Source organism: Cuculus canorus, chromosome 6 (assembly GCF_017976375.1).
Source record: "Cuculus canorus isolate bCucCan1 chromosome 6, bCucCan1.pri, whole genome shotgun sequence".
In the NCBI taxonomy this organism is placed as follows: Eukaryota; Metazoa; Chordata; class Aves; order Cuculiformes; family Cuculidae; genus Cuculus; species Cuculus canorus.
Genome location: NC_071406.1, coordinates 22,367,797 through 22,389,619, shown reverse-complemented (window position 1 = coordinate 22,389,619; position 21,823 = coordinate 22,367,797). Strand labels below are relative to the sequence as shown.

General features: G+C 38.0%; 2 protein-coding genes across 2 annotated transcripts in view; one reads left to right on the top strand and one right to left on the bottom strand.

Annotated features, from left to right (window-relative positions):
- Positions 1 to 2,631: 2,631 nt before the first annotated feature.
- Positions 2,632 to 21,756, bottom strand: DCAF17 (DDB1 and CUL4 associated factor 17). Its single transcript, XM_009555665.2, has 14 exons — positions 21,414 to 21,756; positions 19,987 to 20,090; positions 18,536 to 18,626; positions 17,477 to 17,616; positions 16,641 to 16,719; positions 16,405 to 16,494; positions 14,906 to 15,013; positions 14,279 to 14,384; positions 10,118 to 10,260; positions 8,726 to 8,835; positions 8,274 to 8,361; positions 6,674 to 6,757; positions 5,567 to 5,722; positions 2,632 to 4,808 (listed from the first exon to the last, which is right to left on the bottom strand). Exons 1-14 carry the CDS (start codon positions 21,567 to 21,569, stop codon positions 4,623 to 4,625), a joined length of 1,641 nt encoding a protein of 546 aa, XP_009553960.2. The 5' UTR covers positions 21,570 to 21,756; the 3' UTR covers positions 2,632 to 4,622.
- Positions 21,151 to 21,823, top strand: part of METTL8 (methyltransferase 8, methylcytidine) — a 30,513-nt gene continuing 29,840 nt past the window's right edge. The window contains exon 1 of the mRNA XM_054069334.1: positions 21,151 to 21,239. The gene's annotated coding sequence lies outside the window, so the exon portion shown is untranslated. The remainder of the gene's footprint in view (positions 21,240 to 21,823) is intronic.

Here is a 21,823-nt window from a genome sequence, read left to right as displayed (position 1 = left end):
CACTTTTGGGATTCCATTTTTGCTTCTTTGTCCAGATAGATGATCATTGAGATCTTACAGTGAAGTGGAAAATAAAAAGTGATTTTGTTGAAGTAGAAATGCTGGAAGTACGCTGCTTTGGTTCACAAAACATATGCTTATAAGACAGAAAGTCCTTTCAGGCAGTAGAAAGAAGGAGCAATGGCAATACAAAGGGCTAAAATAGGAGAAGTGCAGTGTCACTAGTTGTGAGTTTCCTAGATCTCTGCCCCAGAGCACGGCAGTGTGCTGCAACTGGGCTAAGAGTTGCAGGCAACACACGTACATACCCAAAGTTGAGACTAACTGCAGATCCAGAAGATAATCAGGAAAACTGCCAGTGTACGAATCTGATTGTGGAGTGTTCAAAGAAACATGTTAGCAGGATAATTTTCCCATCTGGCTTCTGGCAAGCAGCCGTTATGGGGACTGGCAGTTGAGCCTGCAGTCCTGTGGATCACGTGGAGTGCTTTGCTTCTCCTGAAGCATCTGAAGTAAGGCAGAGCTCATGAGCCACTGTGCAGAGTGATTCCAGTGAATTTTAGCTTCCCCCTCCATTCTTCCTTTATCTGTTCCTGAGAAGAATGTGTGCTTACTCTTCCCTGAAAATATAATGTTTCTAAGAACACAATGTTCCTTCCCCAATCAGGCAGGAACAAGGCATTTGTATACCCAGTTTACTAAAAGACTTGTTAAGCGTAAGCTATACCAACCAAGGCAGTTCTTAACAATTGCATCTTTGTAACTCTTCACTCTGCTAGGGTACTGACTTGCTTTTATTAAAAAAAACACCCTGTTTTTGCAATTCATTTTAATCTCTTAATATCCAAAGTAAGCAGTTTGTCTAGTTTAAATTTATTTAATCTATAAACATTAGAATGCATTGACAGAAAATTCTTTTGGACCTCCTGATGGTTATTTTGGTCATATTTTGTAGCTCCAGTAAAGCAGAAATAAATACTAAAGTTATAGTTGAGTAAATGCCAAGTCTAACAGACAGAGAGCTTCAAGTGTTCCTCTCTTAAAACCTAAGATTGTGAAATAGCTGCAAAACTAATACGTTCCCTTAAACATCTCTAACATTGATTTAAATACTGGAATACCTGCTTCCATCTTTTAGTACTCATAATCCAGCCAATCTGTATATCGGGAGAGACACCTGGAATTCATGTGATACACAGCAAGTTCCTTCAGGTGTGAATAGGGCTAGTTGACAATTACTATACTATTCATCCATTCTTCAAAAGTAACATGTTTGCAGGAAGTGTCTGAATTCTTTGTTTTGGCAAGAACTACTTAAATTTCTCAGTAGATGGAGAAAAATAAAAGGTTCAGATATGCCATGCAATTGTTATTAGTGAGGCATTGCTATATATATACCAGATCAATTCACACACCTTCCAGGAAAAAAAGGCTGTTTAAAGGCATTGTACTGGTGACTGTAGCAATATTTGGCAGTTATGAAAGAACTCAGTTGCTATTCTTTACATTTCTTTGTGGTCCAGCCTTAGAAAACCACATTTTGACTACTTCTTCCCCTTTTGAGCTCTTATCATTTAGGTTTTGTACATTCTGGCCTGTATCAAAGACTCTTAGGTGGAACCCAACTGAATTAGGTGAAACCCAACTGAATTAGGTGAAACTCAACATGAATTCACTAGCCCATGAACTTTTCATAATCCTTACTAGACGAGCATTTTCCCTGTTCCAGGCAGACTGCCCAGAGACTTTGCCTAAAGCAGTGAACAGCGGCTCCTCACAAATGTTCTGTAAGAAAACACCCAGCTTACACGCTGCCCTATTTGGGTGTCCCTTCTAGCAAGTATTCTTAATAGCAATCTTCATCTTAACTGTGAAGCAAATTAATTTGTTTCTTAGCTGTTTCATCATGTGGGAAAGCTGTCATAGTTCCATAAGGAAAAAAAGTTGCTTGCTGGTGAGTTTTTGGCATCTACACTTACTGTTAGGTAATATAAATGGTATTTGTCTCAATAACAAGAGGAAAATAAAAGACAAAAGGAGAATATGAGCAAAAAGCTGTGTTTTTCAAGTAATGGGACATATCCAGAAAAAAAAAAATGAAGAAACATTTTTCCACACTAAAAGTGCACAAAGTTTAGATGAAGTTACCAAAGTGGGAATTTGGCAAAAGTGGCTAAGATTCCATCAATTCTGTGTTTGAAATACACATTTGAGAATTGTTACTCATGTTAACAGTTCATATGTATTTCTTTCTTTTTTGCTTGGGGACCTAGTGATAACAAAAATAATGGAACCATGAACTTTTCTGCTTTGATCTTTTAAAATATTCACTTAGCCCAGTTCCTTGAGCCTGCATTTGATCTAGAGTCTTTATCTGCAGATTCTGCAAGCCGTGGCGTGAGGAGTAAGGGAACTCAGAATTTCACACTAATAGTTCCTTAGTCTGATTTTTGTAAAACAGAGAGCTATCAGGAAATGGGTTTCCTGATCATAAAGCAGTTAGCTATTGCTACAAAAAGCGAAGAATCATTTTGTCTTCTGCATTTTATTCATTTTAACTGCTAGGAAAGAAACTACATTTGAGTAAGTTACTTCTGTTTTTTTTCCAGAGCAATTTTGTTTCTCTTTTCTTGTACTAGTGTCACACTTTTGTGCTTGCAGAGAAAATATGCTGGGCATGTGTACAAGAACACTTTTTCCTCTGTAATAGAAACCACATGAGTATCCTCAAAATTACTTCACTTTACAAATACTGTTATTCCTTAGTATACTGAATTATTCAGATTGTGTAAGAGATTTCCATGTACCTAATTTACAGTATGAAAAAGAGAAAGATAAGTGCCCTAGAATCGCCATAAATTGATATCAAACTATAGGTCTACAGGTCAGATCTAATGCATTTATTCAAATTTCATATCCCTTTCATACTGCACGCTAGTACAGCCCTCCCAGCAAGTTACCAAAAAATGCTTACACATAAAATCTGGCAAAGTAAAGTACTACCTTTTTGTGGTGGATGCGGTTTGTTTCAAAACGTAGCCTGAAATAAAAGTTGTCGATTTACGTGGGCTGCCACCAAGCATGCAGGTATTTGTGTTTTGTTCGGATACAGGGGCAGGGGCTTTAACAATGTAAAAACTACTGGTTTGCAGTCAAGATTTTTCTCCTACTCAAACAGAAGTTTATTTTCAGAGTTTTCTGGGGCTCTGCATAGGTACAGAATGCAACACTGCTGTTCACAGCTTGAAAAGCACAACCCATATGCATTTAGTGATTATGCTTCTCTGGTACATCCCGGTCTGTTTGTAACTAGGGTTGTGAAGATACTCATAGAAGAGTTCATGGGGGGGAGTTCTGGATTCTTTATTCTTAAAATAGCTTTCAAGGAGTTTTAAATTAAACAGAAACATTTCTCCTGTTTCAGCATGAAAACGTCTTAAGTGTGACCTTCAGGACAGAACACCTGCCATTACCTGTAGTGCAGCAACACACGGGCTACTTAGAGAGGTAGAATTTCTTACACAAAACCCATAATCTTCATGATCAAAGTCAGGGTTGCCTTTTGGCCATTATAAATTGCTGCATTTTTCAAAGAGAGGTACTGATGTACAATTGTTGATTTAGCAGAATATCACTGCAAGAGTTTGCAATAACTTAGAATGGTAACTAGAAAGTATAGCAAACTCTTGAAGAGAAGTACTTAAACTTTGTTTATTAAATAGCGTAAGTGTCTTGCTCTGAGAGGAACTGCTTTAATAATTCAAACAGAAACAAGCATAAAACATCAATGCCTCCTTAACAGTTGGATCTTCTGCTTAAGAGTATAGATTCATATTCAGCTTTACCCTCATCTCTTACTTATATAGTTATTTACATAATAGCAGCTAACAGACAGGTACTCTTTCCTGGATAGTAAGCAAAATCTTATTGAAGCTGTGGAGGAAGTAAAGTGTTGCTGTTGCTCTTTATTTCTACTGCCGTTTCATTACATTTCCTTTTTATGTTGTTTCTTTCCACAATTGTATTTCACTTTATAATATACACACACACATATATATATAAAAGGCAGTAAAAATACATAATGTATTAATGCTTCTTTTTAAACCAAAACACACAACAAGAAAACCTGAATAATTTTTTCTCTCACACAAAGCCAACAGAAGGATTCTCTTTAAGTGGTTTAATGGTAAATCTTCCATTTTCATACTACATATAAAATTTATCCTATATAATTTTACATTCTTTGTTTAACTAACAGTCTGTATTAAAGTTGCATAGGTAAAACTATGCAAGACAGATTGCAGCAGATGGTAGATGATCAGTAAGTCCACAACTTTCTTCTTGATGTCCAGCATTTCAATCCAGTTGCTGAAGAGAAGCATCATTAATGCTGAATGCAGCATTTATTGAACTGGTGAATGCAGGAAAAGCCATGATGGACTACAGACATTTCCATAATGTTACAGAGAAAAAAAGAAACAAAACCCGATGTACTAGTACAAAAGTTTAAGAATAAATCCTGCCTGAAAAACAGTAGTTGACCAATTAGTATATATGAAGTCCTTAAATAACATCCAAATTGAAGTCTCCATAATTGTTAAATATATTATAGCTATAGTTGTTTAATTATACTCAAAAATTCTCCCTCCTTTTTTACAAAATGATCTTTCTATTTTGTCATGGCTTGAACATTCATCTTTTGCAGTATCACAGACCATTTGGTAAACGTAACAACTGAATCTCCTGTTAGGCTTCTGTTCTATATGTAAAACAAGGTCTTTGTCAAAGTAAACTTCATGACTGTAAGTCTGAAATGAGAAAAAGAAAAATATCTGATTGCAGTGTCTAGTTTCACAACTTGCTAATACTCCTTCCATTTATTTAACATTGGTGACCGCCATGATCAGACTGGAATTTTGTGTGGATACCCACAGATTATTCACCCAGATAAAGGATAGATTTTTTTATCTTTGAGAGGTTTCCCACATGCTTGTTTTAGGAATCTAAGTGCAATTCAAAGCTTCTGCTTTAAGACTCTAAGCTGCCTATTCAGTCAATAACAGAAGAGGTGCCAAAAGTGCTGAATTTTCAGACCATCTAAGTTCGATGTCCACCTTAACTCAGACTGTCTGACCAACCCATCCCATCTCTTGAAACATACACGCAGTGAGGTCCATGCTTAACTCTATGCGTGAGGAGTTCAAGTTAAGCTAGTGAGACCACTTACAAGTTGTAAAGTTAAACTGATGTAACTAGTCAGAGGGTGAGTACTCAAGTTGATAAATACTTCACAAATACCTAAGGACAACCCCTCCCCTGACCAAACAAACCAAACAAATCAGTCAACAAAACCCCCTTAATTTCAAATCATGGAGATTTGCAGACAAGTAAACTACTGCCTGACGGAACACTTACAAATTTTGAGTTATGATTATTATTTTTGTACAAGTCTCATCCATACCGCATGGCAACACTCTTTATATATCTGTTTCAAATCTGAACAAAAATGGTAGGTAAATGGGTATAGAGAAGTGCTAGCATAAACAAAGACAGGAATTCTCCTCACCACATCCCAGGACTCCAGTAATGGAATACTCTTAAGCAGAATCCCATGTTCATTACAATGAAAGTCAAGGTGAGCTCTTCCATCAACTCCTATTTGAGTAACTGCCACAGTGGATAACAAATCCAATTCATCTTCGTAGTCCACAATTTTGAATGTCTTAGGAAAAACAAAACCTCAAGTTTACAAATCAAACATAAATTTGCATTCCCCACTACCTAAACTGCATAGGTCTTTTTCTTTCAGGTGAAATGAGAATTGGAAAAATTGTAGTTCTTAAAGTCTTCCAGTCTGATAAAGAAAACTTTGCCAGTCTGATACCCAACAGGCATCTCTGCCAACACAAGCTGTCCAATGTATTTCAGCAAAATTTCTTAAGACAGGAGAGAAGAAAGTGACACTCTGAACAATCCTAATGTGTAAGTACATCTATTTTATATATATCATACAGGAAATAAAAAAAAGTACTTTGAATGATAAATTTAACTGTTGTGCTTATGTCAATTGCAGCTCCAGCAAAATCTAGAGAGCTAAAAAATATTCTTCATAAACTCCTGAAGACTCACAGAGGCACGTGGTGCTTTCACTCTCAAGAAGCCGTTACTTAAAGTAAAACCGTTAAATATCTTGTCCTGCAATCTAATCAAAGTAATTGGGAGAGAAAAATATGTTTTAGAGATACCGGATCAAAGACTAGAGGAACCTAAAGTAGAGAAAAAAAGTATTTTTTTTATTTTATAAAATGTTTTGTAAGAACTGTTTGAAGGAGATGTTTGAATGAAGAGAGGAGTAATAGTTTGTCACAGTAACATATCATTTCTGTGCCAATGAAGTTGCATAGAGTTATGACAGTAACATGGGGCATAAGATCAGTTCTTAAAAGAAAGAGACTATCCAAAGCACAAATGTCAACCAAGGAGAAAAGATGACACACAGGGAAAATGAAGACATTGGAAGCTAAGAAGAAAGACAGCCACAGAAAAGGAATAAAGGACTCAAAGATTAACACAACTAATGACTACAGCCACTGCACCTGAAACAAGAATGACTTCTGGCTAGCTAACTATCTTACAAGATCCATGATCTGCTCTTACTCACTACATCAGTTACCTCTTGTTCTGGGTCATCATCCAGCAAGTTAAAACGTTTTTTCACCACTCTACCAGAAGCTGTGACAGTAACAGTGTCGTTCACCTTGGAAGAAAAAGAAAAACGTGACTCTGGAATTTGGAGCATTTTAGTTTCTTCCTATCTGTTTAACAATATCTCTTTTTCACGTTTTTTTTTTTTTGCTTTTTGACCTTGTTTTATCTCTCAGACCTTGTTTTACACACTAGTTATGTATAACCCTAGTGCTGCTATCTCTTCTTTATGAGGGCTAATAAACTTGGTGGCTTTAGTTGAGATATCACTGATGTTACTTGTACTGAGAGGTTCTCAGTTTTGTGGAGGTGGCAAAGGTTCTCAACCACCATAATTTTTAGAATAAAAGTGGCTGCAGCCAAGACGCTGGAATGCAAATTAAGACAGCTGAGTCACCACTCATCTGTTTCTTAAATGCTTACTTTCAGAAGATGGGGAAAGTAGTATCTTAAACTACGACAGCTGCTTCCACTGGGCTTCATTAGCACCAGAAACATTCAAAACTGGGATATCTGTATCTTAATAGAAGTCAAAAGGGAAAAGATTAGAACTCATATTTCTTTGCTCTTACTGCAACAGAAGTTGTCTAAACAAACCCTGAAATAAAAATGTATGCCAAGTCATTAGTTGACAAAGCCTATCCTTCTCAATTCAAAATTAGTATCGCTAATTTCCAGGGACTTTGGAGTACTCAAACTATAAAAACTTTCTTTGATATAAGACATAACTTTGTATGCTGAAGCAAAATGACAATTCCAGGCAATGTAAAAAAAAAACTGCTACACAAGCATGTCTTTTAACCTTTCTGACATTTAGGTTCTTTGTGGTTTTCTTTCACAAAAGACTTCATGAAACAATCAAGGTGATTCAACAGCTTATTTCTACCAGAGGGCTCAAATCATCCCCTCGCCAATTGGTTCTACGTTTCTGCACTCTTCTGACTGACTGATGACGTGGTCCTATTCTGTCTGAGTTCCAGTTCTGCTCACCAAGTAAGCGGAAAACTATTCACCTTTTCTGCTGGGTTATTATTCTATTGTTTTTAGTGCACTGATTCAGCTCACCAAGGTTTAGATGAATGCCAAACCTGTCACAAGAGAGTGACAGGTGTGCACGGCCAGGAAAAGAAACTGACTTTTCGATGCAATGTATTGTCTTTGTTGTCTTATGAAGGCTTACCCCAAAGTTATGAGAGAATTGAAACATTTCTAGCATTTATATGATCGCCTTACCTGAGCACCAGAAACGCACACTTGTTATCACTTGGTGGCACCTTCTGTTGAAGGTGATCTGTCACCATCTTTTACAGATGTTTTGTATCAGCCATACCTCGTTATACTGCACACCATAAAGAATAAACCTAGAGAAAACACTGGAGGTTTCAGAAAGCTACCCTGAAAGTTTTCCTGTTTTCGATTTTTTTTTAATACAGCTTAAAGTCCAATGAGGACACAGCACTTTCAGTAAACTCCAAATTAAGCCCATAAAGCACAGTGATTACTCACACACACAAAACCCTTCTGTATTGCTCAAAATCATACATTTTGATCTTGGACACTGAACTCACACAGTTTTCTCTGTTTGCCACAATCGTAAAATCTTCTGCAATCTCCATTTGATCTGCATTATTTTTAACTTCCTTAAACTTCAGGACTCTAGGAAAGAAACAGAAATTACAAAATAAGTCATGTATTCTAATCCAGCTACTATAACACTGCTATATTTATATTAAATAATCAGGTATATTAAAACATCAGAAATTTTAAGACAGTGGTCCTCGAACATTTATGAGATCAAAATCTACTGTTGGCAGCCAATGGTCACATTCGTCACCTAGAAATCTGCAGATGTTTCTACCAGAACTTCTGATTCTGACAAATTAATAAATTTTACTTTTTTTAGGTCTTGATGAGTGTTTTGGCCTGCGAATTGTCAAACTACTGAATTTATGCAGTTATGCATAGATTGAATGCATATTTTCCTCTAATGAAAATAACATTTGTGAAAAAAGGCTCATACTTTATCAGATTTGGTCCCACGTGGATTATTCTACCCGACATATCTGGATGGAAATATATCCAGTCAGGTTCCAGTGAACAGCATTTCATATCCTGTATGCCATTTTTTGCCTAAAGAATGAAAGGAAAACTTAGAATATTAGTATTTTGAAAGTCTCACAGATCTAATTAAAGAGGAAATACCAAGCTCTTCTCCATATACCTCTGAAGGTTTTTAAGTATAACTCCTAATCATGACCAGAAAGGATGGCAGTGCAACAATAATAATAGAATAGCTCAGTTCCAATTCTCAAGATACTCCACTGAACAATTTCAACCTTTTTTCCTATGCAGTAAACAATGACCTTGTACCACAGCTATACAGGTCCTGCCTCTCCTGAAACTACACAAAATGAAGATTTAGCCTACATTCTGCAAACACTTAATTCCAGCAATTTGAAGGTCAAATACGTGAGATGTGTCAAGACATGAGAAAACAATTGGCACAAACTTTGATCAGAGCTTCAAACAACAGCTTCAGCCTCTTTTGTGCAAGTATTTGTGCAGCAGGTAAGCCTGGGATAGCTTGCAGTTGCAATCTTGTCAACATCTTGGGATTTGGGCAATGACTTCTTGTAGTTCAATTTAGCTGACCCCGATCATTCAAATTTTGAAATGTATGAACCCACACAGAAAAAAAATAGGTTATGAAAGATCTGTTTTGAAAATAAGAGGTAGGAGGGGCATCACTGATTTGATCAGACTAGTAAAAGAGACAAGGAATTTACAGATGAGAAGTTTTTTAGCGAAGAACCCTGAACTAACAGGCCTAGAAGCTGCTTGTATTACAGAAGGGTCTTCAGTTCAAATCCAAATCCAAAATAAAATCTGAGATGGAGACCTCACACAAAAAATACATGATGAATAGTACATAAAAACAATTGGGAATCCTGGATTAAACTGAGTAATAACATCTTTTGAAGGAGAGAGAGAGAAGTTACAAATCAGGGATATAGTAGTAACATTAAGGAAATTTATTCTGCAATTTCTTAAAATGTTTCTCTTTTCAAGCTATTTAGTGGGGTGACTAGTCAGAAATGCACTAAGATGTTATCATGCAAAGATTTGGGTAGTGAGATCCTGCTTGAGCCTGAGCTTTAAGCCAAGAATACTCTGTGTGTAGCAGTGATCGTGCTACCATTGTGCTAGAATGAAGGAATACCAGAAGCAGTACTGACTCAGAAGAAAACATTTTACACATGACTCCACTAGACAGCACATGTAACACTGGGGTGATTCCTGAGAGCACCACACTAGAAAATGAGGGTACGGTTACCTTGAGCACTACTCAGAAGAGATTAAGACAAACGTGATACACATTCATTTCAGAGAAGCTGCTACTTGAATATATTACCAAAGCATTGTCTTTCAGAGAACAAATATGGAAGACTCCTTTATGTTTTTTCTTGTTAGGTGTGATGATATAATGCCAAGGGTAACCTCCAATTTGAAAAGCATTCTCCAGAGTAGATGCTTCAAATAGCAAAGGTGGAGTATCTGCAAATATTTGGTAATGTTAACACCATTAGTAGCAGAACAATCATAATTCAATTGATCCTTACAATTCTAAATTCCAATAAAGCTATTAATTTTTCAGAAGTTTTGAAGACTGGTGGAAATATATTGGCTGTGATCTTTTTCTAGCATCAGCTACGCTAGATCACCTAGCAGGCAGGCATACGTACGCAGTTCCCTGTGGAAGGTTCCTGCCCTCTCAGACCTTCATGCTGGACTGTTCTTCTGATACATTTGACTGGCTTCCTTCCAAATGAGTTGGATAAGCAAAGGTGTAACAAACAACTAAAATTAATCCAGCTCATCTGAATGAGAAATTATGTACATATGAACAGGACAAAAAGCGTATCAAAAGGGTCACTATTCTCTTGGGAAAAATAGTAATAAATAGCTGGAAACAGGCTAACAGCAGCAATCGCAAATAACACAATTAAATGCAGCAAGATATCTGAATCTGAATGTTCCTTCTCCTTTTGTGTAACCCAACAAAACAGTGTAGACCACAATGAATTCTGTCTCTGAGTTCATAAAAATTAATAAAAATTTAAGAATTTCTTTAATTAATGGCAAAAAGTTATCTAGTCTTCCCTTCAGTTTAGTTGGAATAAAGATACAGATGTATGATACAAGTTGCATAAGACTGCAAAGAGCTTTACAGCTTCTACCAACTAGCTAAATAAAAGCAATTTCTACAGCTGCTGTGACTTTATGAATTCTAGACTTAAGATCAGCTCTTTCTAACAGTAGAGAGAAGTGCTGGGAAAAAAGGGACAAAATGTGGAGAAAATTTACAATTACATGGGGCATTTAGACAGGCAGAATATAAAAACCCAAGCTGAATTACTGTGAGGAGAACAAGGTTCTTGTAAGGATTTTTGTGTTGCAGAAGTCTCATCCAAATTTTGACTTGTTCTTATCCTGCTTAGTGCAGATAATTATCCACATCCTAGCCAAGGTTGTGAAGATGTCACACGACATCAGGAAGTGTGTTTACACAGTGCTTTTCTCTTCTTCTGTCATTTATGTTTCAAACTTAGCCCTTTAGATTGAAATAAATTAGTTCATTGCCCATGGAAACGAAGTCTTTCCTACGCTGAAAAGTGGCTGTCCTCTAGTTGTATTTTGGACTAACATATAGGAAATGTGAGATTCTGCACAAGATATAACAAAGCATAGGTTACAAAAGCCAAGGCATCTGCCAAAAATGTAGAGAATGCTGAAAATGTAGGCATAAGCCAAGGACCTACTGATATTAAAATCTGTCAGAAAATGAAAAATCAGTCCAGAAAATTCGCTAGCTTTTTACCGTATGGACTTTTTATTTTTAAATAAAGCATATATAGCAAGGCCTCTCAAGAATTCTGGTAGATGAACTGATAGATTTATATGAGTTTCAATAATAAGCTATTAAACTAATAATCCCTAGCAGTACAGGCTGCTGCTAAGATGCCTTTCTTTTTATATTCATTTGGCAAAGATTTGCAAGATCATAGCCACTTAAACCACTGCGATAGCATGACTGCTGCCTCAGCTCCATCTTTCCTGTTGTGTCATTTGCTCTTGTTGTGCAACACCTCCTGTTCTCATTGTTTTTAAGTCTTTTCCCTCACATTGCCAGTTTTCAATCTCCAGTTTCTTCACTTCCTTAAAACTCTCCAGCCTCATCTAAACATAAAGCTTAAAGTTGTTCCTGTCAACACTAACAAGTATTCGCTCTAAATGTATAAAAAAAAATTAATAATTCTCAGCAAAACATCTTCCTCTTTGTTTTTATAACATTACCGTATCCTCTAATAATAAACCAAAATACTCTGGACAACTCTGACACAATGAAGTTCTATAGGTACCTTTTTGTTCCGTCCACTATGACCAAACTCAAGTTCCCTACCAGTCAATAGTGGTAAATGGCATGGCAGGTACATGCGAGCCTGTAAGTTTTGATCATAGAATAGTTTGGGTTGGAAGGGACCTTAAAGATCATCCAGTCCCACCCCACCCCCCCCCCCCCCCCCCGCCACAGGCAGGGACACCTCCCACTAGATCAGGTTCCCCAAGGTCCCATCCAGCCTGGCCTTGAACACCTCCAGGGACGGCACAGCCACAACCTCCCTGGGCCACCTGTTCTAAGGCCTCACCACTCGCATTGTGAAGAAAATCCTCCTTATGTCTAGTCTAAATCTGCCCCTTTCCAGTTTATACCTGTTTCCCCTCGTCCTATCACTACAGGCCTTTGTAAACAGCCCCTCCCCAGCTTTGTTGTAGCCCCTTCAGGTACTGGAAGGTCACTATAAGATTTCCTCAGCATCTTCTCCAGGCTGAACAAACTCAATTCTCTCAGCCTGTCCTGGTATGGGAGGTGCTCCAACCCTTTGATTATCCTCGTATCCCACCTCTGGACCCATTCCAACAGCTCCATATTTTTCTTATGTTGAGGATTCTTTATGCACTTCCTCTTGGGTACCTACCATATCATAAAAACGGCACCCTAACAACTGCCATCCCTTCAAGCAATTTCTGTAGGGAGACTAAATAAGCAGGAAAATTACAAATAGTTAAATTATAGTAAATACTTAAACTGAGCTTAATACTTAAACTTTAGCTTAAACTCTGAAACTGTTAAAAATCTCGCTCACTGAAGCGTTCCGTTAAACTGCAGTCAGTCAGCCATCTCGCTCAGAAAAGAAAACAGCTCAAAAACCACAGGAATGCAACTATCTGCAAAGAGCAGCCATGACAAATATCTGTCATGAGTTCAAAACTTCCTAACCACAAATTCTTGAATATGATTCAGGATCAAAAATGTTTTCTCTAGTACTTTGGTGTTAAATCTCACAATTAAAAACTAGAATGATGAATAAGACAAGAGAGCAAATCTGGTATAGGCTTCCTATTAAAGCTCCCACAGAGTGTTTTAAACAGGCTTCTGACACAAATTGTGGTTTTGCAGACTGAGATGGAGAGGAAAATGAGGAGAAATTTTGCTTTGCAGAACCAGAGACATCAATTATAGCAACCTATCATTTTGTTTCAATAAAATATTGCATTGTAACTGAAAGCCTTCACTATCTAAGTCTGTATTTTATTTTTGTGCATTTTCTCAAGTTTATGTAAACCTGGTTTGGTTTGCCTGTTATTATCTGACATTGTTAGCAAACAGAAAGATCAAAAGCATTTTTATGTGGACAGTCACCTGGAAAAAACATTTAATACAGAAACATTCAAAAGTTAAGGAGAAACACACATTATTTGATACTGGTGAAACCTACTTTGTCATGGTTTTTTTTTTTTTTTTGCAAGGGCCTCAAGTGTGAACTTGTGAGAATGTATTTTTGAAGTAAAAAAAAAAACATTTCAAATAAAGTCTCTGGCTTTTGTTATTCATTAAGATTCTCAGCACCAAATTCTAATCTCAAACGCACCAACAGAAATGACTGGTTTCAGACAAATTAAAGTCATTACATAAAGTAGAACATTGTAAGTTAATGATTCAAGGCATAAGAACTGGTTTTAATATTTTTTTCGCTCATCAGGAATTAGCTTTATTGAAACCAGCACATTTCTGACAACTTAGAATTACCAAAATGCAACTCTGACAAATTGTATTCAGTCTCCTTGAATTCCCTTTGCAAGCTCAATTAAACCTTCTCACGTCTTTTGCTCACAGACCGTACATTGTTTCTGGGCATCCTAACAGCCCCATCCCTTCCTCCTGCCCGTGAGCAGCTGTGAGCAGAAATAAGGAAGGAGTCTCCTCTTCATGCATTGCTTATGAAGTTTTTGAAATAGCTTAGTTGCTGCACTTGTTTTCTAGGTAAGTCCTATGTAATTAATTCTTGTAATTAGAAGTAAAGCAAAGCATATTTTTACCATAACATAAGCCCAGCAATATAGCTACAGTGCAATACGAGTACCCTAATTTTAATGTTTTTTCTTGCAGTGAACAACGTCATAATTAATCCACAAAAGCCACCAGCCAAGACAATACAAAGATGATAAATACCTGTTATTTTAATGTTATATGGAAGACCAAATGGATACTTTCCTACTACTCCCACTTGACCATTCCAGTTGAATTCATGTCCCAAATCAAACCGCTGTTCCATGAACTAAAATAACACAGAACAATTTAGCTTTATTGATGCATATTCATTTGCTGATTAGTTTTACTGCTTCATTACTTTATCTTGCTAGATACTGCTTGAAGTTATATTTTTGAATTAAGGTTAGATTTTTGATTGGAAGAATAAACCCAAAAGTCTCACTGCAGTTCTGTTTCAGATCAAACAATCTCTCACGCTCATCAGTTTCTAGACTTAACACTCATCTGTAACTACGGACTAGGTGTGTGAAGAAGAGCACACCCTGGTCTAGTACTTACAGAGCTCTTCTCTATATGCGCTTAAGAGCCTGTCTGACCCTGTATCTCTGTTGTTTTGCCACTTGTACCTGGCGTGGGTAGAATTTTCTTATAGTGTAACCATTCGCACCTTCTGACTGTAAACAGATTTAGGCAAGAACTCTATCCTTTGACACATTCCCCATGTATCTATATGGCATTACATGAATTTTTATGATTTATTGCTCCAAAATAGCATGGGTTGTATGAAAAAAATTCATATTTCATTACCTGTTCAGTAATGGCCTGGAAGTTATACAGCCTGACCAGACCCACGCTATACATTACAATCAGGATTCCATTAGAAACAGCAACATCTGTCACACTATTACCAAATATCTGGAAAAAAGGAAGAGAAAAATATTCTATTAGGGAAGAAATAATTGACAGACAATGCAAAATACTGACATTATGTCCTTAATTTTGCAATCGCTCCAATTTTTCCTGCTAAGCAAACCCTATGTGTTTTAGTTCATGAACTCACCTGTTCTCCTGAGTTTCTACAATACTTTGCACTGCAGTAATAGCTGAGGTTAGGTTAGTCCTATTCTGCATGCAAATTAATTCTCTAATCAGTTCTCAGGATGTCCTAATATCATGTTACCAGTTATTATCATACACAAACAGATATTACCCAGCACCCACAGAAACGTTAACAAAGGTAACAACTCAGTCTAAAAGTACTGATTTCAGATTTTCCGTTCTTTCCTCATCACCAGAGTAAAACATCAGTCTAACCATGGCTCTGTGACTGTGTACAGCTGTACTAAAACTACATTATTCAGCTGTCACAGAGTACAGAATCCTCTCTGAATCCAAATTAGACACACACACACACAAGATGCTGACTTAGCCCTTTTAATGATTACGCAGTATTCATTTGTGCCACTGCTTAACACACCTCTAGTGAGGAAAAAACCAACAAGTACTTAATATCTGGTGAATAACAACACATGGAATTTGTAGTCTCTTTTACTAGAGACGCTTGTAAATGTAGCTTTCATTTCTTTAATCTGAATCACTATGTGAAAAAGCAATTAAAATAGAGTTAAGGACAAGCTGAAAAACAGTTAAAAGCAAAAAATTCCAAAAGCTCTAGTACTCCTAGATCTTAACACTATCAGTGACAGACTGACCTCAGAAAAGTCAGTCACCTTTTGGGACCAAACTGACTGACCTCAGAAAGATTGTTTGCTCTTAATTGATAAAGCAAGACACATATTTACATTTTGCCATTCAGTATCAATAATACAAGTTTAAAATGCTTGTAACTGTACACAGAATCCATCGGCTATAACTAGGAGTGGGTCAGATGCACATATGTCTTTCTTTAAAGAGGTAAAAAGAGTTCTACAAATACTATAGGATTCCCTATATGAATCTATGATTACTATAAGTAAAGGCTAAAGTCCTTCTGCATGTCAAAGAGTAACCCAAGAGCAGAATGCACACCTGTTTTCTCTTCTGGCCATTCGAGTTAAGAACCTTCCCCCAATGCTCCTATCACACACAGGAACATCCCATCGCAGGGGGGTTGGAACTAGGTGATCTTTAAGGTCCCTTCTAAACTACTCTATGATTTCATTCTATGATTACTGCTAATTAATGCTGCAGGGCATTATGGGTTTACAAGCTGCAAGTACGACTTCTGAAATTTGGGGTCAATTGCCTAAACTATGCCTCTTATACAATTACAATACAGATCACAATTAATAGAGGAATTAACTTACCTTTTTGTTTATTTCTAGCATTCCAATGAATGAGAGAGGCAAAACTTGGAATACAGCAAGATAGAACAATACAGACTGTTGGATACCTGCCTGGGAAGGAACAATACTGCATGTAGTTATTATACTTGAAGGATTTATTAACAGTAGGACACTTTCTACCATAATAACAAACATCTCTGTTTTTTCATTGACTTTTGTAAATATTCAAGAATTGCAGACTTTTCCAACAAACTTACCTGCCGTGCTTCTGCAGGGAGCTTATTCTGAGCTGACTTTACAATCATTACCTCTTGAGGAGTATCCCAACTCAGATACCTATTTGTGATAAGCAAAGCCCATCTTAATAATGTAAAATTAATTCAATAATAAATGCATTATTTCACATAAAAAGTAAAATACTGTAACTACGCAGATCCCCATGTCCAGGCAAACTGTTCAGTATCTGATTCGGGAGAGGTGCCTAAGATGTTTACTGTCTGCAATAATTTAAAACCTCCAGAACTAGGAATGGCCAATTTCATACTGGGTTGTGAGAAGAACTATCTTAATTTTACTCTGTCCCTTCACAAATTACTGCTTTCTTATCCTTCAGCCTAAAGGAAATAATTTCTTCTAAGAATTGAAAAAAATTTGCAGTTTATCAGAAGCAGTAACTGTTCTGTTTTAAAGACCAAAATGGCTACTCTATGGAGAAGAATGGTTGCAAGTTAAAAATGGCTTAAATGCATTTTTCTTATGTTTTATGAAGTTTGATTTACAGCTTTTAAAGGTCCTCTCCTGATATGTTGCTATTGTGATATATAAGGCTGTAAAATGGTCACAGAAATGGCAATAGCAATTTTTTGTGGATTTCGTGGAACTTGATACCAAATTTGAGGTCATAATACTGACACTGCTGAAATTCTTCTGTAGAAAACAGCATGCAGACATGTTGAAACAGCACTCTGGTTAATGCGCTAGGCTAACTAACTTGAAGTCAGCCATAGGGTAGCACTAAAATAAACGTGATTCCCTGCCTCCAGTACAGTACTAATGATTGTTAATTATATAAGGCCTAGTCAATGTTTAATACCTGAATTTGCAACAGGAACCAGCAAGGTATATTTTTTCCAGTATTTCTCCACTATCAGCAGAGAGACGTAGAAGCCAGTTCTGCACTGTCAAGACTATCAGGGAAGATTTATAGTCTGATGGATGTGGTAGCATTTCCCCCTACAGAACAAAAAGTTATCAGAAAAAAAGTTTGTACCAGGAGGATACATAATATTTTGACACAGTAAAAAGAAAACAGAAGTTAGTACACGTTCCTCAAAAAATAAAGGTGAAAACCTGCCATCTAATCACATCAGGATCTCTAAGCTCTTGTCTACGCCAAATAGTCATCTGGCTATCACATAAATAATCTGCTGTCACCCTTTTTGCAAGGCAGTTATCTTCTCTAGAAAAGACACCTTTTAAAACTTCCTTGCCTTGTAAAAATGAACTATAACTGCTTACTGATCTAATGAATACCAGTCTGGAAGACACAATAGTGTAAGTATTGCAAAGTAAGACATTCAGTGGTAACTTAACAGTAATTGCTAAGCATAGTATTCACACTGCTTTACTCAGGGATGAGAGCTAATATTCCTAAGTTCTGTGAATGCTGCACAAGAAAAAGCTCCTTAGGAAAGAGGGAAATCATACAATTTATTAGTTAGAAATAGAAGAACAGCTTTTGGGCAGAGTTGCTTCAATGGGTCTTCAGTTTACCTGCTTTTTTTTTTTTTCTTTTTTAATCAATAGATCTGGTAGAAACTCAAACTCCAGCTACTGCCCTTGCTAAATAAAAAATTAAACAGAATTTATGTCGTAAGAAACTAAGAATTAGCTGCATAAGCATAAAGGCACCATTTTTTAAATCTTCCACAAAAGCTCACAAAAAAGCATTTGAATGTGCGATTGAGAAATTCAGAGAAGTGCACCTCTAAACATTCAGTCAAAAGAAATAAGTACATGGTGAATCTTAAATTCCATAAAAACATTGAGTAAATAGTCTGCAGGGAAAGAATGCTCTATTCCGAATATGATTTATTAAAAGATATTAATTTGGATTTTTGCACAGCAATGCTCTAATAAAATGTAATCTTACCAGCGGGCATTCCAATAATAAAGCATCTTCAATTTTTTCTGACTTGGAACGCTTTGGTTTTTGATAAAGTATTCTTGGCTCTTGTGCAATGCTGGAGGAAAATGATTGCTAATCGTCAGTCTATAAACAACTTTTTATCAACATGTAATTTCATACAGTGTTATAAATCCTGCCTTCTCTTTAGGCAGGTCAGAAGTCCAAACATCTTAATTTTACTTTGTAAGTATAACCTGAAATTGCTCTCAAAATAAGGCCTAACAGTATGTAATACATAAAAGCTAAACTTCTCTATATTTTGTGTTCCCATGATGGGGTTCTTTCTGTTAACTTTGGGTTTTTGTGTTGTTTCATTTTGTTTTTTAAATAACAAACTTAATAACAACATTCTTACGTTAGTGATATACAGTAAAAAGGAAGCGTATTCCAGAAACTAACAATAATCCTGGAACCTTCCCTTCAAGCTCTTCCCGTGTTGCCTTTTATAATATAGAGGTGTGGCATCAGTGATAGGTATTTAAAATAATAAACCCTCACTACTAGAACAAAAGCTTTGTGCGGTGCACAGTTCTCCTTTCAGGGCAAGGATGAGACAAAGGGTAGACCTGAAGGATGTCAGACAGGTTGACCCAGTCCTGGGAAGCACTCAGACAACGCAGCAATAAAACACTACTAAATAGGTTTAGATCTCTACTGTAAGTGATAGATTAATTTAATTATTTCTCAGTGGTTTACACTAACAAGAGTACTTTGTCTTTTATGCATAAATGACACTGTCCCAAAACTGTTCTGGTCACAACTTACTGGGCAACGTAGTTCTCCAAGTCCCGGCTACTCTCCCCACACGAGCAGTAGGGAAGGACAGGGACTGGTGTTTGCGGGACTCCCCGCTCTCTGCCCTGCCCTGCGCTGCCTCCGATGCTGTGCCTCTGCAGCAGGTGACGGAACAGCAGAGTACATCACATCAGGAAACTGATCCACAGAATACATGAACAAACACCAGCAAGTACTCCGCAAACTGTACTTGCAGATGAACGCTAATTTACTTCTTTAGCACAGAATTTACAGACATAGTTTCAAACGCATTACACTTTCTGACATATTCTGTAACAACCTGCCAAGCACTAGATCACAAAGCGCTACTGTTCATTTGTCTTTTCAGTGCAAAATTATAAAAGGTAATAATACCCCACTCCTATTAAAGTGCTCTGAAAGGTGAAGTTACGCAGAGCCAGTAACTAGAGGTCCCTGCACCAAAGCAAGTGTCACACTACGACACAACAGCTTCCAAGAGTAATTTAACAAAGATTTATGTGCCTGGTTATTACTGATTTACAAGTAAATTCCACTTAATTCACAGCGGTTATTTGGATGAGTAAAGTTAGTGATATGTCTAATACAGAATCTCAGTGTTAAAACTGTAAGTAGGGAACTTTAAATTTTAGATTTGTTACCTGCTAATACAGCACTGGTAATTGTCCAAGTAAATTCTTCCTCTTTCATAGGCGATAGGAGATGCTGAATGAGTTGTCCAAACATTCTTGAATTTAGTACTTTCCTGAAACAGACAGTGGATGTAATAGTGATGGCTTTTGTAACAAACCTTGCTTTTGGAAAAATTTTATTTGGCTCCTGCAGTGTAATAACCTACTTTAATTGAACCTTTGCTGTTAATTACATAAAGGAATTTTTTTTTTAAATAAAGTTTAAAAACCTTTTTTGGGGAAAATTTAGCCTTTTTTTTAAATGAAATTCATGAATCTTTTTATTAGCTATTATGGACAGCATGGGTAATGAGCATTTTGTCATTAACTTTCCTGCATTAAAATTAAAACTGGCAACTAAACTTTAATGGCAACTTCTAAAATCAAGAATAAATTTTCCCAGACTGTAAAAAAGCACATAACTCTTTTATATGTAATTTTAATTTACTGAACATCTGACTCCATTTTGCTGGTGGTGTTCCGAGTGAAAGGTAGAAAAATGTGTTATTTGCAAAGAGTGCCTGAAATGTTACTGGGATAAAGCGCTCACGTGAAGTTTCTTGCACGCATCACAGACAGCAGGACCTCTGTAGCGTTAACAAGGGTTCCAGTCTTATTAAAAAAAACATTTGTGTAAGTCAGATGTGCACAATTTTATTTCAGTAGCCTTACATGGTCACTGATAGCGTTGCATAAGCGGACGCTTCAAATGACTCCCAATAAATATATTTTCAATATATCACAATTGCCAGTTCCCTTCCACATGTGCACTTTCCACGTATTTCGATCAACTACTGCACGGGAGCAGTAATTGTTTTGATAAAAAAATATCAAGTTCACTTTAGTCTGTAATCGGTTTAACTCTTTTTCCTGTAACACAAATGTCACTGACACGTCAGGGGTTTGTTCTCCTGAAGACATTTACAGATCACACATAGAATGACCCGAGCTGGAAGGGACCCACAAGGCTCCTGCCTACGACCCCCAACATTGACACTGAGGGCACAGTCCAAATGCCTCTGGAATACTGTCGGGCTCGTTGCTGTGCCTGCTGCCCCGGGAGCTGCTCCAGCGCTCCACACCCTCCAGGGAAGAACCCTCATTTAATACCCACCCCCCACTCCCCCCGGGGCACCTTCCTGCCCCTCCCCCGCCTCCTGTCCCGACGATCTCACCGCGTTGCGAGAACTCCATTCAAACCCGACACCGCGAACTCGATACTGGTATGTATTATAAACCACCCTGGGGGAACAAACCAGTGACTCAGGGTCTCCCAGAAGCTCTTTCTAACCCGATTATCAGCCGTGCTCCTGCAGCTCCCCCACAGCAGACCCCTCCCTGCACCGGGGGGCCCGAGCCTCACACAACCTCGTGGGACCCGACCGGCCCCGCCTCACCTGGCACATTATCCTCCTCAGCAGTCCCAGGTTTTTCCTGTGAGCTACCCCGGCATCTCTGGCATAAAACCCGAGGGCCCTGCGGGCGAGGAGCCTGCAGACGCTGCGGGCCCCGGGCGATCGGCCGGCCCCGCTCCTGCCGACCCGCGGGGACATCCGGGCCCAGAGCGAGCCTGCCTCGGCGGGGCGAGCAGCCCTGCAGGGCGCGGGGCGTTTGTGAGGGGGGAAAGGCACTACCGGGCTCTCGCTCTCCAGCTCCCGCGGGGCGCGAACCGAGGCCTCCGGTGGCGGCGGGACGGGGCCGGGCACCACGCGCCTCCTTTCCCGCGCCACGCCCCCTCTTCCCGCGCCGGGCGGTGTCAGCCCCGCCCCTTCCCCTCACACCACGCTCCCCGCGACAGAAGCCCCGC

What these genes read in the sequence shown, in the direction of transcription:
- DCAF17 (XM_009555665.2), bottom strand. Translation starts at nt 21,569, where the DNA reads ATGTCCCCGCGGGTCGGCAGGAGCGGGGCCGGCCGATCGCCCGGGGCC. An exon ending in GGTTCCTGTTGCAAATTCAG is followed by an intron (nt 16,720 to 17,476) that starts GTATTAAACATT and finishes TATCACAAATAG; the next exon opens with GTATCTGAGTTGGGATACTC. An exon ending in CTCTGAAAGACAATGCTTTG is followed by an intron (nt 8,836 to 10,117) that starts GTAATATATTCA and finishes TTCATTCTTTAG; the next exon opens with GCAAAAAATGGCATACAGGA.